The sequence below is a fragment of the Convolutriloba macropyga genome, chromosome 5, assembly GCF_964194025.1.
Source record: "Convolutriloba macropyga chromosome 5, txConMacr16.3, whole genome shotgun sequence".
In the NCBI taxonomy this organism is placed as follows: domain Eukaryota; kingdom Metazoa; phylum Xenacoelomorpha; order Acoela; family Convolutidae; genus Convolutriloba; species Convolutriloba macropyga.
Window position 1 is genome coordinate 13,342,966 of NC_134472.1, and position 17,011 is coordinate 13,359,976.

General features: G+C 33.3%; 2 protein-coding genes across 6 annotated transcripts in view; one reads left to right on the top strand and one right to left on the bottom strand.

Annotated features, from left to right (window-relative positions):
* The window catches only part of LOC142339148 (zinc finger homeobox protein 3-like), a 342,404-nt gene that overhangs the window by 109,182 nt on the left and 216,211 nt on the right, over positions 1-17,011 (top strand). The gene's annotated exons all lie outside the window — the stretch shown is intronic.
* LOC142339149 (5-hydroxytryptamine receptor 1D-like) overlaps positions 1-17,011 on the bottom strand; it is a 118,779-nt gene that overhangs the window by 7,504 nt on the left and 94,264 nt on the right. For 4 of the 5 annotated variants that reach the window (XM_075388925.1, XM_075388924.1, XM_075388926.1 and 1 more), the window contains 4 exons: positions 8,490-8,569; positions 6,724-6,870; positions 5,394-6,173; positions 2,339-2,368 (listed from right to left, as the gene is read on the bottom strand). In XM_075388925.1, the coding sequence (XP_075245040.1) occupies positions 2,339-2,368; positions 5,394-6,173; positions 6,724-6,870; positions 8,490-8,569 (1,037 nt within the window). The remainder of the gene's footprint in view (positions 1-2,338; positions 2,369-5,393; positions 6,174-6,723; positions 6,871-8,489; positions 8,570-17,011) is intronic. The other variant, XM_075388927.1, reaches the window with a different exon arrangement.

Sequence of the window (17,011 nt, forward strand, 5' to 3'; positions counted from 1 at the left end):
AACTAAGCCAAACTAGTAGATAATCAGGGTCGAAAAATTATTGCAAACGCACATTACCGAATGTCTTTGTTTCCATTTTAATATGCAACAAGCAAAGTTCAATTGAATCTTCGGAACTTTGTTTTCATTATAGTGATATGCATTAAAAAGTTTATTTTTTTTTCAAATTTTATTTCAGTTCTGTGATAGTACTTTTTGGCTCATTATGGAAATCGGAAGCTAAGAAGCATATGACCAGTAACTTTACAAAAAAATATGTAATTTTGGACAGTATCTATGTTTTCTTGTCCATTCAAAAGAATATCAAATTCAAACTTTTTAATAATTGTAACCAACAACTTCTTTGGTTCAACACTCTTGACCATCGGTTTTCGCATATTAAACACTCATTCTGCCTTTGAGGTTACTTTTTTTAATATTCAAGAGCAGTTAGTGTAGGCTGAATGACAAAAACTGAAAGAAAACGAGGCATTCGTCAGGTTTTAAAAAGATCTTTTGATAATTCGCGTTGTTCTCTTCCCTCTATTTATTTCACATTGCTGATTTATTTCATTTTTTCTATGTCTTGTCTATCGCATCAAAATTGTTATGCTTAATTGTTTCTTTGAAAAAAAAGGAAAATAAGAAGGAAAAGATTTCCGATGAAAGCCGTTCTTCAATAAAATATCTTTTATTTCTATCACTAACGCTTTGAATTTAAATTTAATGTGACTAAATTGTCCCATATCCTGTATTTTTGTTTGATAGTTATTAACAGCTTTGATTTTGAAAAAAAAAACATATCTTATGTGTAAATAAAATTAAGGTAAATTTTTTAAAGAGCTTTTTTATTACGTATTTTTTATTTTCTGTTGTAGAGAAAACAAAATGGATTTTCTCTCTAAATGAATTCTTTTTTAAATAGTATGTCCAATGGTTGTCTGGCAAATATTGAAGACCACGAAATGGTATTATTGGAATATTTGTCAGCAAACGATAGTTTGAGAACGCAATTGCGCCGCAACTCTAATCCTCTTTGCTTCCGCGTTATGCATGTACAATTATTTTGAAAGCCGGTAGAACATTAAGCTAATAAAAGGACTAGCTCGCTCGTTGCAGCAGACGCTGGATATTTTCAAATACTTGACTGAAGATAAAATCAGTTTTATATTGATGGTTTCAAATTTCGCAGAATTTTTTTAACCGTTTGAGGGGTTAGAAAAATAATTGCTGATACACATCACCAAATTCTCTTTGTTCTCATTTTAGTTCCAAATTCTTCTGCAGGATAATGTCTCTAAAAATCTACAGCTCTAAGTTTAAGGTACAGTAAGTTCATTTCGCGGGTCTGATTTTTAGTAAAAAAAAAACCTTCAAGTTATAGCATTTTTTGGTTTGTATGGCTGCTTTAATCACCGTTATCCTGTACACAAATATTTTTTCGGTGATATACATTTAGCCCAGTAAGTTAGAGGGAGCAAATTTTTTTCTTCAGATATGAGGAACCCAAATCAACTCTTACTCCAAAACTCACTGTTCCACGAAAAACTGTACATGTTCTGCTCTTGTGTTTATGTAAAATTTTGGTGGATTGGGTTAAGTTGACGGGAGGGGGGTTAAAAGTTAATAATAAAACCCAGTTGTATATAGTTGTTTTTTTCTTGTCGACCTCCAATTGAGGTAAACTGACGATTCTGCTCTCTAATGCTGATTAGTGTACCCTGTTTGAGTATTTTCAAGGGTGGCGGTTTTTGCGTTTTGTTTATGACTTAATGACTGTTTTTAATACGGGTTGTTTGATCTTTACAATCCTTTTGATCTTTCCTTATTTTCTCTCACTGGTTCTTTAGTAGACAAGATTTGGCCCACTAATTCAAAATTAACATAAAATTAAATTTGGTTATGTCTGCGTTGGGGCATACAAGCGTCGAATTTAGGTTCTTCTCAAAATTTTGGGATTTTAACTGTGGTTTAACGAACTCTGTTGGAATAAACTAAGTTAGCCAATGTTATTCTAGTCAGATCAGATTATCAAAATTGAGCGAAACTTTTCATGTGGAGAGAAATTTTCCACGAAATGTGACTTTAAGTCAATTATACAGCATACAAGATATTATGTAATATCTTACCATATATGGTTTTGTTAAATGTAAATCATTGTAAATGTGCAACATAATACGGAACAGAATTTCATAATCGTAGCTAAAATCACTAAATATGGTCACAAAGTTGGCAGAACTCATTCGTTAGTGTAAAATGACATAACATATCATGAAGTGCGAACAAATTAATACCAAAATAACTGGTCAAGCGTTTAAGTAGTTATAAATTTAGTAATTAAATCCTTGCAAATTATTACCTGTCCCATTTTGGCAAGTGTCTGCGCGAACTGAAAGTGCGACCCACAGTCAACCAATCTGATTAGAAGTGGGGGGGGGCTTGAATAAAGGGGTGGGGGCTTTTACAGGGTGTGGGGCTGACTGGAACGAATTTCAGGTCTTAAACAGCATTTTTTTCAGTGAAAAGCATGTCTTGCGGATAAGAAAAATAATGCCGATAATGTCTTATTTCAGTTTCAGTTCATAAGAGTTGTGAAGTTTTGGCCAACGAGCAAAAATATAAATAAAAAAACATTATTTAAATTCAAAATTGATCACAATTACGGCACTTCGTATTTTGCAAATTACATCCGTGTTAAATTTTCTCGCAAAATTGAATAGTTTGTCGTAAAACAAAAGCGTATTACTATCAAACATTGGGCAGATCAGCTTTCGAATAAGTTTTTTAAAAAAAAACTATGAGTGGGAAATCTAACAGTGAAGGAGGCAACAACGCCATATCCGAAAAATATCATCATTTTCTAGAACTAAAACTCGCGAAGATGCCCGAGTTTTATTTGGACATCATGGTTCATTTTTAAAAAGGAGTCATACATGAAATCAGACCAATTCTCGGTAGCGTTTTATCCCAAAACCGCAAAGTCTATAGTTTTTCAAATTAATTTTCATTAGTTTTGAAAACTCAACAAACAAAGATAACTTTGGGATAGGATTCGACTCGATACTAAACACGTATCGGCCGAGATCTGATTCAAGCCCAGTTATATAATTCTTAAATACTTCATTAGAACCGTACATAATAATATACAAAAATCAAGTAACATTTTGCCCCAAAAATGATAAAAAATACGAAAGTTCTGGCACTTTTTATGCCAAAGCTAACAAAACAGATTTTCAAAAGGTAAAAATTTCAAAAAGGTAAAAATTCTGAACTCAAATTCATTGTCAAAAACACGTCTCGCTCTTAGTCTTAAGCATTTGTAAGAACAAACAGTCGTTAGCAAGAAAGTTAAAGGATCTGAAAGAAAAACTGTTTTGTTAATTTAGTTCAGCTCAACAGTCATTACTACGATTCCTCTTAAAACGTTTAAGAAATACTCATTTTGATTGAGGCGAATTTGTAACACGAATAGAAAATTGAATTAAAAAAAGAAGGATTCTGAGAACACAAAATTCCGCGAGCCCCAGGAGACAGGTATCGAAAAAACAATTGCTCTAGAGTTTGTCGGCGAAGAAAAATATTAGCGTTAACCGTTTTATGAATAATTAATTCATTCAAGCAAAAAGAGATTTATTGTGCGTCTAAAGTTAGTAAAAACTCACAATGATGCAAAAATTTGAGAATTAATGAGAAAGTTTAAAAAGTATTTCACACAAATTATAATTTTTCTGAAGGTTTTGTCTTATCAATTAATGCATTCAAACATTTAAGCTTCCGATCGTAAGTATTGTCAGTAAGGTATCTTTAAAAACAAGTTTTGATTCTTTTTGATTTTTTAACAATTTTCTTAATTTTATCTTTCTTTTCTCAAATCTAGTTCAATGCCTATCAGTACGATATAGTATGACTTTTACAAGACAATGTTTCTGGAAAGTCGATGGAAGTAAACAGATATCGTGCAAGATAAATAATTTGTCGAGAAATGGTTTATATCTTGCAAGCACCGTAGAAGTTCCTACTGAATTTCAGAGCGAATAAACCAGAATTTTTAAGGATGTGTAAAATATTGCAGTTTTGTGCAATACTTGCAATACAGTTATATTTATCTATTGATATAGAATTTTCAGCTGGAGAAAATCTTCTCTAACTGTATAAAATTTACAGTTTAGAAAAAACTAGTTTGTATGTGATAGAAAAACTAACTTTTAAATGTCCGTGGAAGACTTATCAAATCATGGCCAATAATTTATCATGATTTAAGACTTGATTCAAACGTGTCCGGACAAAACAGTCAAAGACAAAATACTCCCAGAAAAAAGAGTCTCAAATCGCAAAATATTTTCAGAAAAAAGTTGGCACCATTTCGTCTCGGACTGTTTTGTCTGCTTTCTTAGGACTTTTCTGCCTGGGAATGTTTTGTTTGGAAATATTTTGCTATTCGGGACCGATTTTTCCGGGATTGTTTTGTCTCAAGACGTTCAAACCTAAACAACGACTTGAGCGAAGCGATAACATTCGCACTTTCTCTGAATCAACACTGATTAAGACTTGACATTCAATCCAAAAGACGAATTGTATTGATAGAAGCAACAAACAAAGTTTAAAAGCCTTACTTATATTCGAAATTATTACACACGTCACTAATTTTGAATGACATTTACATTTGACAAATGATTTTTTCATAGCAAGATCATCAAGTTGAATGGGTGAAAATAGCGAAGCGAAGCTTCTCAATTAAATATATGTGATGGCACTAACTATAAATTATTTGATTCTATAATAAATAGGTACATTTTTAATAGAACAACTGTGTTAGCTGTTAGAGCGGTTGCAAAAATATTAAGAACTCTTTAGATCCGTTTTTGAACACTTTGAAGCACTAAGATGAAATAATCTGCACTAACACCCCATAGCCTTAATAGATGTTATCCTAATGAAACGAAACTTGAAATTCCTGGACATGAAATAGTTTTAAATCCGTAATAAGAAACCATTAAGGTGTTCTCGATATCAGTAATTTAGATCGTTGCAAAATTCGATTGGAATTTATCACCCCGAGTCGGATTCGGATGTTAATCTTGCAAGATCTTGCAAGAATCTTGCAATATTAAACATAATCTTGCAAGATTTTGCAAGATTAATCTTGTCTTGCAAGATGTTGCAAGATTAACATTGTCTTGCAAGAATCTTGCAAGATATACAATAAACGGTTATTGTGCGCCTTTTATTACGGAATTTTAGCTGATTAAGTTCATAAATAATTGTTATATCTTCCACTGATCAGGATTAACATCTCAGATGAAAACGATATCCAGCTGCGCAAAGAATATCAAGATCATAAAAGAAATTGGGAACGTGTGTTAAGTTTCGTTTCATTGGGTAACTTTAAAAATTACAGTTTTAATTGGACGAACCTCTCTCTGCTGATCAGCTGATCTTCTTCTTCGGATCATGTTTAGATTAGAACTGATTCGTCTCTGCACTTTGCTGATCTTTGAAAACCCATTTTTGCCCATTTCCATTGAAGTCGAACGTTTCCCACTCTCCTCAAACGACCCGTTATTGGGCACAAGCGTAGTTGGGGGGCCTTCGCAGATTTTGACACACGAGTTGCGGGTTGCCGGTTCCGGTGACGAAATGGCCCGGGATTTCTTCTGTGACGCTTCGTCAGGGCGACATTCGTCCATTTCGTATATAGTTGCGTCTCGGGTGATTTTGGGTAAAAGTCGCGCCCGAGGTGACTTTGTGACGAGGTTGCTCGGGGAGGCTTCTGGTTTCGAAAAACTGCTCATCATCGAGGACTGTCTTTGGCTACTTTTCTTGGTTCTCTGATGAATGACGATAAATATTCTTAAGTAAACAATACACATAGTGCAAAACGGAACAATGAAACTGAGTAACAAACTGACGAATTTGAACTCCATCTCAGTTGCGAATTCTACATCGCATTTGTCTTCTGGAATGGTCCGGATTCCATTGTTAAATACCTGATGCCACAGCAAGATTGGAGGTGTGTAGACGCTTGACAGGATCCAGATTACGGCTATGACGATGAGGAAGTTTTTGTAGTTTCGATACTGTCGGTAACTGAGTGCGTGGGCGATTGAGAAGTAACGGTCAAGGGACATGGCCACCAGGTTCAGGATTGAGGAACAAGATGCGAAATAGTCGAGAGATAACCACAGTTGGCACACCTGGAAGAAAGTTCCAATATAATATTTTAATTCTTCTTTTGGGGGATAAAGAGCGTTAAAGATGGGGTTAACAGAAATGGGGTGGGAGTAGTTGTTTAATGACGTTGCAGAGAACTACTGGCTATTTCAGCACATTTTACCTCTGACAATTAACATAGGATTTTCTGCTAATTTGATTTATGGCAATGTAAGATCTGCAATATTTATTTCACGCAATTTAATATAATTTTTCATGAGGGAGTTAGGAATCAGAGCTGAAGGGGCGTAAACCCGATTGACCAAAAAAATGAGAGTCAGAGCCGAATGCTCAAACTTAAATGGTCAAATAATCTGATTGGTTTAAAATAAAGTAGAAAAAATGTAAAAATGGCGAATTAATCAGTTTTCGTCTCTTGATTATCTGTGGTGTGCGGGGTGATGCGCTCCACTCGGCCTCTTCGTGGTCGCAACCCCCCACCCCCGCCAAAAAGCTTCTTCACGAGGGAGAGGAACTTTAGTTTTCGTTCTAGTTTTGATTATTCCAAGCAAGAGACGATTTTTCGCAACTTACAGGTAGTCCCAGATTCCAGGTATTGTCATTGAGTACAAAGTAGTAGGAGGCTACTGGCATCACGAACAGACCTATGATCAGATCCGCACAGGCCAGACTCCCGATAAACAGGTTGGATGGAGAGTGGAGACTTTTGTTCCTCACCAACTGAAAAGAGACAGAATATCCTTGAGGATTTCAACATATATTACGTGACTTTGATAAATTCGAACCTGAATTGAAGATGGTGCCGTCCCGGGTTGAAGTTTCATTGATTTCATTTCATACAAGGATCATATATGATTTCATACAGTCCATATTTGATTTTTTAGTACGATCCTTGTATGAAACCAACGAAACTATATATGAACCTAGTATAATTACCAAGAATCATGCGTCTATTTTTCATAAATATTTTCTCCTTTATGTTTTTTTATTTTTATTCGGTACGGCATCACCTATATGATTTCCCGGCATCACTTTGTAATCCGCCAAAAGACCTTATAATCATTTGCAAAATTGGACACTACATAAAAAGCAAGTCCAAATAGATAACTAAAGTTAAACGCTCATTTATAAGAAATAACTAGTGAATTTTTTTGAATATAACCTCGAATTCTCGATAAACGCTTCTCGATAAACGACAGATGTGCTTAGTGACTTCAAGCAGAGTTACTCAACTCTAGACATTCAGTTCAGCATTTTCAAAAATACTCACAAAAGTCATCAAGAAACGCAAACTAATAAAAGCCTGATTCAGTTTTAAAACACAGATGGTCTGCACTGTCAGCGATTGCGATGCGATGAGTGTCTATAGATGAAGCAAGAAACTGAACTTGCACAATGTATGCTTCAATTGGACGAGATGACGCAGCAGAAATCACGACATAATTCGTTTTTTTTGCATTTGTACGGTTTTCGACTAAGAATGGATTGTTTTCGACGAAGAATTGATCATAATTGCAATGAAATAGTTTTGACAACTGCATGTGTTCGCAACTGTTAAAGCAATATCTTAAATCTGATTTTGAAAGGGCCGAGAAGGCTCAACGGGTCAAATATTTTTGAAATCAAACTAAAAACTTTCCGCTGGGTGGACATATGTGCATCGGTTGGAAAACCTCCTACAGCATTCAAGAATAAGTCTCATTTAGCATGTTGCATTTCTGTCCTAGTACTTCAGTTTTGTTCCTAATTTCGTCTAGATATTCTTGTTCGATGTGTTTAGTTGCCTATTCTTGATTGCAAAGAAACTTTGCAAGTCGGAAATCGCCGGCTTTGTCCAAAAACGCTCTATCAAAATACATTAGAAAGAGAAAATAAGGTGAACAAAAATTCAAAAAGCGAGTGGTGCAAATCAGCAGAACCATAAAACAGCCAATTTATGATTCAGAATCTTGTTCACGCTTGAGAAAAAAAAATTAGACATGGCGGTATAAAATAAACGGAATAAAAATAAAATCTCATCAGTGACTTTTTGGTTTTGTAGAAGAATCAAAATTTCCAACATTGCTATGCCAGTTAATGATTGTACTTGTCACTATATCATTATAAAGGTATTGAGTCTTGTGGCACCTGAACTTTTCCCAATTCTCGGGAAGAATAAGATCATCAATGGTCAACTTTACCTGACCTAGACTTGCCAGAGTTCCTAGAGTTGCGTATATTTACTGTAATTGCGAGGTAGAGGTTATATCGGCCGGGGGGGGGGGGGGGGGGGGGGGGTAAAATGGAAGAGCTCCCACATCCCACAATTGAAGTAGTATTTAGGTAAATAGAGAACTTACCACAAATAGGACGAGTCCATTTCCGATGGTGGTGACAGCTGATATGACAATGAGAAGGACGAACAGCATTATGGACCAGTCTAAACCCATGAAAAAGAATCCTTCAAACGATACTACCGACTCAGTACTATCAACAGTTATATCATCATCACCACTACTACTACCAACACCATCATTATCAGAATAACCATTAAAAGCGTCACTGTTTGACTGAGATGAGTTATAGAACGCCATTACTGTTATAAATTACTCAAATTTATTCTATGCAACAATAGAATTTGTTAATTCAAAATTATTTCGCGCTTTTATTGAATAAATCACAAGATGTCCTGTGTATTTTTAGTGAAGTATTAAACAAAATGGTAATAAATATAAAATGTCAAGAGTTCAAAACAGAGATTTTTCGAGGAAAAAAGTAAAACATTAATAATTTTGAAATGTGTCAGATGATTTTAACAAAGTTTTACAAAAATTCAAAGGTTAGGTAAACTTTAAGGACAATAACTGAACAACGTATAATAAATGTCAGTAAAAAGTCCAGTCAAGTCTAAGAATAACAAACCAATAAAATTAAGAAATGAAGACAAGTTATTAAAAAGTCAGTGAACTAAATTAAATTAATTGACATATAATCAAGTTAGAGATAATCAATATTAAAAGCCTTGAAACCAATTGCAGGTAACAAAGTAATTACAAAAACTCGCAAAGTTGATTTGTCAATAAGTAATCAGCATATACTAATTTAGTCAATAAAATACGCAAGTTATGAACCTCAAAAGTTCACTTACTTATAACGTATTTTCCATTTTTTACTCTGGCGCCATATTTCATGCAAACCTATTTGAAACCTAAAATTGAACTGATATCGATATCATACACAACTCTGGCTCAGTTCCCCAAAAACTGATCAATAATTTCGTTAAACTGAACAAATATCATTCAAATTTGTTCAAGAAAGTCTTTATTTTGACAGTAAAATACAATAGTCTGATAGGGGTTAATTGAAAACAAACTTCTGTAGTCTAAACCGGATAAAATAACATCCGAGATCAATTTTGCGACAAATATTGCAGCAGTGGAAAAAGTGGAAATTTTGCAGCATAAGGAAGAAATCTGTCAAATGGTTAAAACACTAGCGAAGCTTTTTGTGTTATATGATTTTAGAAATGCAAATAAAAATAAAATTGATCAATTGGATTTACGTGTGAATTGAAAATTTATAGAATTTTCAAAATTTAGTTGTTCGAGTTTCAAGAAAACTTTTGAAAAGCGTAAGAATGAAGTCATTCGCATATTGGTAGAAATCCGGTTAAGTGTTTAGTCATAAATTGAACTGGTTTAAATTTTAATTTATTATTTGACACGTAGGAGACGCCCTAAAAGGCAAAATTTATGACTGTGACATATCGGTAACATATGCACCTGTTAATAATTCATAACAAAATCTGGCATTCATAAATGCAAGTCAAATACTGGCTATTTTATGCCCAATTTAATACAATTGACCAAATATAAACCTATCAAAGCATACGGTAATAATTGTTTTCGATATTGTAAAAAATGAAAAACAAGTCGCAAAAATTTTATGTCGTAAAGATTGACCTAAAAATATTCCAACCACTCCCCATAAGCTCTGAAATAGTTCCTCTCAAACATAAATTGAGAATAAGGAAAATGTGGAAATTTAAGAAATCAATTGCTGATTAACGTCCCGCAGTTCTGGGAAAATCTGGCTTGTGGGTTATTTTCACCGGGAAAAGTGGAAAGGTGGGCGTGAACATGAATAAACCCTGTTCACGTGCGCAGGTAGGAAACAGAGGGTCGAGGTGTGGGTTAAGGGTGGGGGCTTAAATAAGGGAATGTGTAGGTTGGGTTTGTTGTGGTCTCTGTAGAGTGGCGGCGGGCAACTACAAAACGGGGTGAAATGGGTGAATTATTATCGAATTCGGTCAATTGGATCGCACTTGTAAGATAATTCTTCACAAATTAATTCCTGGATTTCCCTCAGGTGCGCAAATAAAGTACGAACAAAAGGTTGCTGAACCAAATCAATGAAGCGTGAACAAAGGCCGAAGCAAAAGGTGAAGAGGAGCTTTGTTAGATATAATATTTGTAATAATTGGCTATCTACCTTGTTTATTAAATCTTGTTTATTCCCCCATTGGCCTATTGCCTTTAACAAGTGACGTGTTTCCTTATTACGATTGTTCGTCCGGGTTTTTGATGGCGTTCTGGCAAACAATTTTGTATATACACTTTCTTACAGACCATACACAGACAAATTTTTTAAATAAAAAAAACGTGGAAACTCGTCGATATTTGTATCGAATTAAATAAAAAATAGGTGGGCTTTTTAAAGATGCTTCTGAAATTACGCTTGTACGGAAACTTAAGCGGATATGATGACAATATAACGAGACTAGCTGGCCAAAAGGGAAGTACTGAAATAGTATACTGAATTCAAATTCTATATCCATTTAATTACGCTATATTATGTAGAGCTAAGTACTATAATTAAAAATTTAATTAAATTTGTCTGGAGCTAATCACATTTCAGTTTAAACGACAACTTAATCCTAGGATACTTTGAACCGAATCAGAAAAATAATCCTGCCGAAAATAGCCTTCCCAGATTATAAACAAAAAGATATTATCGGATAACAAAATTATGTTCCAACAATCTGTTTATAACCTGCTTGTCCTGAAATAGATCGGATATTAAATTCCGGACAATTACTTTTTATTACTACCTGATTATTATTAGAATTGGAACAATTGGTTAATTTTTAGACTGATATCTAATCTTAAAGAAATTTAATGTACTGCTAAGATGGCAATAACCTTCGCGAATTATAATCAGAACATGCTGTATGATGTATGATTATGCCATTAATTTTTTTTTATCTAAAACAATTTATGGTTGTGCAATTTAAAAACGATTCTAAAAAACTTAATCGGTTATTATCAAGTGAAAATTTTCGGCGAATAACACGACAAGATGATACAACCCATGGAGTTGAGGAGGACAAAAAACAGCGTTTAATTCATCAAGATTTGAATTGAAACTCTAATAGGAATTGCCCAGTGACTTCCAGCGCAATTTCTTGAATAACCATAAACAGTTGAAAGTGTTAATTTGAAAGTTTTAGTTAAACGTTTATGACACGTTTCCGAAGGTTTAACATCGTTATCACGAAATGAGAAAACACTGAAGAAATCACTCAACTTTCTATTTTTGGAAAAATGTCAGAGAAAAGATAATGTGTTTCTAATTCCTCAGTATTCAAAATAGTGCACAAATTAAATATCCCCGGAAATTTTTATGCTGTTGAGATGTTTTAATGTTAAGAGTCTTTCTAGATTCAAAACTTGACTTTTTCTATCTATCAGAAAGTTTTGCGTTCATTCAACAGTTTCATCTAGAACAACATGTCTATCTTTTGTACACTTATCACCTCCCTCTGCGGTCTCAACTTTGCATCTCACTCGTAAAAAGGTCTGCTTATAAAACTGAAACGGCAAAAAACTGGATATTCGGACTCTACTTCTAAGGTTTTGCGTTATACAAATTGTAGTCAAAGAATATTTTGCCTCTTAGAGAAATGATTAAATTTTATAGCTCATGACAACAAAATGGTGGTAGCGGTGGTTAACAATTTCAGGCTTTTTAATAATGTTAAAAAAATTCTTTTCCATCAGTTTAACCAAAATTTTCGTAACTGGCTCGAAAAGCTCTGGATTTCGAGAAGTACTGATATAGTATAGTGAATTCGAAGTATATATCCATTTGATTGTGAGATATTATGTACAGCTAAGTACTAAAATTACAAGTTTAATTAAAGTTGTCTGGAGCTAATCCCATTTCAGTTTAAACGACAACCTAATCCTAGGACACTTAGAACCTAATCAGAAAAAAACTCCGGCCTAAAATAGACTTACCATATTATAAACAAAAAGATGATATCGGATAACAAAATGTTGTTACAACAATCTGTTTATAACCTGCTTGTCCTGAAATCGATCGGAAATTAATTTCCGGACAATTACTTTTTATTGATAACTGATTGTTATAAGTTAGTAAGAAAAAAAGATTAATTCCAGGGCAAATTAAATATCCACGTAATTTATCATGCTGTTGAGATGTTTTAGTGTTAAGAGTCTTTTTAGATTGAAACACCTGACTTTTTCTATCTATCAGTGAGTTCTGCGTTCATTCAACTGTTTCATCTAGAAGAACGTGTCTATCTTTTATACATTTATCACCTCCCTCTGCATGTTCTCAACTTTGCATCTCACTCGTAAAAACGTCTGCTTATAAACTGAAACGGCTGAAAACTGCATATTTGAACTCTACTTCTAAGGTTTTGCGTTATACAACTTCTAGTCGAAAAATATTTTGCGTCTTAGAGAAGTGGTTAATTTTTATACTTCGTGACAACGAATTGGTGGTAGCGGTGGTTATCATTTTCAGGCTTTTTTTCAATATTGTACTCTAATAATGTAAAACAGAAATTTTTTGTATTAGTTTAACCAAAACTTTCGTAACAAGTTTTAAAAGTTACTAATAGTACTGCATCTATCAGCATATTTTAAAAAGCAATAAGTTTAAAATGCTGCAAAAAATGAAATTTAAGTTTCTGTGTTTCAAGCAACAAAAATTGTCGTTTAGATCTGAAGCTCTGCTTGATTCCAAGCGTTCCGTGAAACTTTGCTTTCAGAAATTCTCATAAATTGACGGCCTCTTCATAACGAAATTATCATACAAAGTCATTCTAATAAAGGTTTTAGCTGTAAAATAATTTTTTCTTCAACCATACCTGAATAAATCATTAAAAATATGTACGAAAAAGTCTATTTAAGCTCTGGCATTCGCTAATTGATTTTGAACACAATTTTCACCTTAAGTTCATTCTAACAAAATTGAGCCCTTGTAACTCAAGTTAAAAATTTTGTATGATTATTTGAACATTTGTATTAAACTCATATCCAAAATTTAGGGAGTATCTGGTTTAACAAGGATTTTTTAAAAAAGGTTTTTTTCAAAAAAAAATATAAATTTAAACATTTTAAGCAAAAAACAAGCCTATAATGATAATAGTTTGACTGTTATCCATATAAAAAAATCAAACGGAACTCAGCTGTCACACTTTTAGCATGCATCAAAAGAGTAAATTAAATCTGCTTAATTGTGAGGAAACTTCTGAAACACTAACATAGATTTTTTATAGAAGCCACACTCAATACCGCGGTCAAGCGAAAAATAGTCTGCAAAACCAATTTGATACTCTTTTTAAAGGTTTACGTAAAGTGTTCAAAATTCGCCTAATTGACGGGTTATTGCCTAGATTTTATTAAGCTTTTCCTTAATTGCAATTTCAGACATATAGTTAATACTAATAGGTTGTTTTGTAATTTTTGAGAGGAATTGTAAAATCTATTGTACGTTTTGCAAAATCTATCTTGTAAAATCTAGAGCATTTTTGCAAAATGTAACGCTATAAATTCATGGAAGAAATTGATGTCAGCAGTCTATTTTTCTATTAAAAAAATATTTTGAAATACACAGAAATTGACAATAAGAATGCTGAACATTCAACCAGAGGAAATGACAAATGCTAAACATAGACTAAAAACAGTAGAGAACACGTAAATAATGTGTGTACAAAAATCACGAAAAACAAAGCAATTAATGTACGAAGCTAATCAAATCGCACTTTTTCTCTCACAAAAATGAATGAAAATTTCAATACGGCTATTTAGACGTACCAGATTCAAATTGATTTACTTACTTCACGGTGAAGAATTAGAATTTTTTGTAAAGCAAACAGAACACCACAAAATAGGAATAAGTTCAAATTCTATAATACTAAAAACAACAACCAAGACATACACCCATTTTATGTTTAAATTTTAATACACTATCAAAATTAAAAAGAATTTGTTTGCTTTTCGCTGCATGTTGCATTATTCACGGTTTTGACGAAAAGTATCGATGAATGATGTTCAATTTACGAAGAAGAGATTTAGTAAACAATGATCAATTATCAAAGATAACGTTATAAACATGCTGAAGTGTGGTGAACAAAAACACTTTTTCAATTGCGGTTACGCCTTTTTCGTTTTGAAAAGTTCTAAGATAAAAAAATTTGCCAGCTGTCTTGCTGACCAATGTCTCTGACAATTAAAACAAATATTCAAAATTTGGAGAGTGTTTAGAATTTCACAAATCGTGGGCGGCACAACTTTACTCAAACATTTAGTTCACCTAAACATTTATTTTACGCAAATATTTAATTCACACAAACGTTTAGTGAAACCTTTATACATGTTCGTGGCCACTATTAGCAAGCCTTTACTTTTGGAAAGCAATATTGGTGTCAAAAAAAACTATGCAATGAGCTAACTTCTTTTTTTAAAAACGCAACTTCCGAAATTGAATGCGCTGAAAAATATGTGGAGATAATAGACATAATTATTCAATCGTTTTTTGAACTTCGATTGCTACACCGCTTTTGACAAATTACAGTTAGCGGTTCAAAAAGATTCTATTTTTTAATAAATTTTGCACGCATCGCTCTGTTAATCTTGCCATAATATAGGGAACTATATTCAGATCACGGTTAAAATCCAATCTCATAAGGTACATTGTCTTACCTGAGCATTCATATGCAAAAATTGGAAAAGTTCAAATTTTGGCTCGTTTCAAATTTGAACAGAAATTGTAAAATTTACAACCTTGTAGCCGTCAACAGTTAAACTAACATTTATTCAGTCGATATAATTTCTCTTTGATTCCTACTTTAAATAAACTTCTAAACAAACGTTACAACTAACGGAACAGAAAATTGAACCGTTTGGACTAAGAATAACAGAGTTAATGCTGCCCTAGATCGGGGCCTTTGAGTAAATATACCGGAATAAAGAAGAAGAATTTATACCAAAATTTAGCCACCAAAATTCCGCTCCAAATTCAGCTGTCAAATTTACTATAATACAAACAGGAATGTGTTTAGAGCACTCTAAATATAACAGTTGCTTGAGAAAGATTTCCGAAAAAGTTTTCGCCCAGTTTTGGATGGTTTTGGGAACGCGCTACATTTGTCCGTTAAAGTCGCACAATGAAAATGAGCCCAAATTAAAATGAGACCACCCGTGAGCTTAAGAAACAAACATTTTCACGGATAATTGGCACATTAAAGAAAAATTGTTATTTAATGCAAAAATAAGGTTAAAAAAGTGATTAAAAATTTGCACATTTTTTCTAACAATGTGCAAAATGATTGCAAGCATTTCATTTATGTTTTTGTGGTTTTGAGGTAATTGAGAAGAAATTGTGTTGTAAGGAATTGTTGAAAACATAGTAACGGAAATTTAATTATTCGGGCTGTCAATTATGGTTGAATTGAACGGACCACTTTTTGCGGCACTGTTTAATTCGACACGATTGTGATTTAAATAGTGCGTTGACGTTTTCGTTGTTGTTGACCAGGCCGAAATGGTCAAAACAGCAGCTTTTCTCAAAACATGTGCACCACACACACACTCAACACGCACGAATAAACTAAAAACTTTTCTTTGTCAAATTCTGTTGAATTATACTCTGATGATGGGTATTTGTGAAATACACAATTTAGTTCAATGCTTTCTCAAATTTTCGAAACTTTTCCGGTTTTCAGATCAAAAGTGCGCAAACGTAATATTATTAACCGAAAAAATTGTCTTGAATTGTATAGATTGTAAAAACTTAACAAATCTACTAAGTCGTAAAATTGTTCATTTCGAAATGTTTCATACTAGAAATTTATGATCTGAAGCAACAAATTTCAAACAACCTTAGATGTATGTATATACTCGAAGAAAATGTGGTCCCTAAAATTAATCTGAATGTCGTATGAACCTCAGGAGCTTCTTTAAAATGAAAATGAATTGTTTAAGTTTGAATTAATGAAAAACCATGGTGCGTTTCAGCATTTGGAAAACCCATATTGAAAAAAAAACAAACAACAAAAAAAACTTCAAAAAACACCGTGTCTTGTAAAGCTTGAAAACGATTGAAACCACCGTGACCCACGTGATATTATCTTGTATTAATGCCTAAGATGAAAATATCATAAAAAGTAATTTCCTATCAAAAAAAGACAACCCGGAGTTGAGTTCAGAGCTTTTCAGCGCTTAACCAGCACAAATCAATAGTAAAACTCAAACTCAGTTCTGAAACATTGCAGGTGAAGTTTATTTTAAGCTTTTGTATGTGCAGTTTATCCACACCATCATTAAATTGAGCACAGTGAGTTTTACCAGGCTAAATTCACCCTGTATAGGTTAGAAATTTACTCATGCGCCAAATTAAGTCTGAGCATCATAAGGTCATCGCTTTTGTAGCATATAACTGGTAATACCTATAGTAGTATACAAGCTCCTTATACTTAGGCTAGTCTGTAAGTTTTTACAAACAGACTCCTCATTGCTTAGTAGTTAAGACTTGCTACACCAAGTAAACGATTCAAGTATGCATGCGGAAG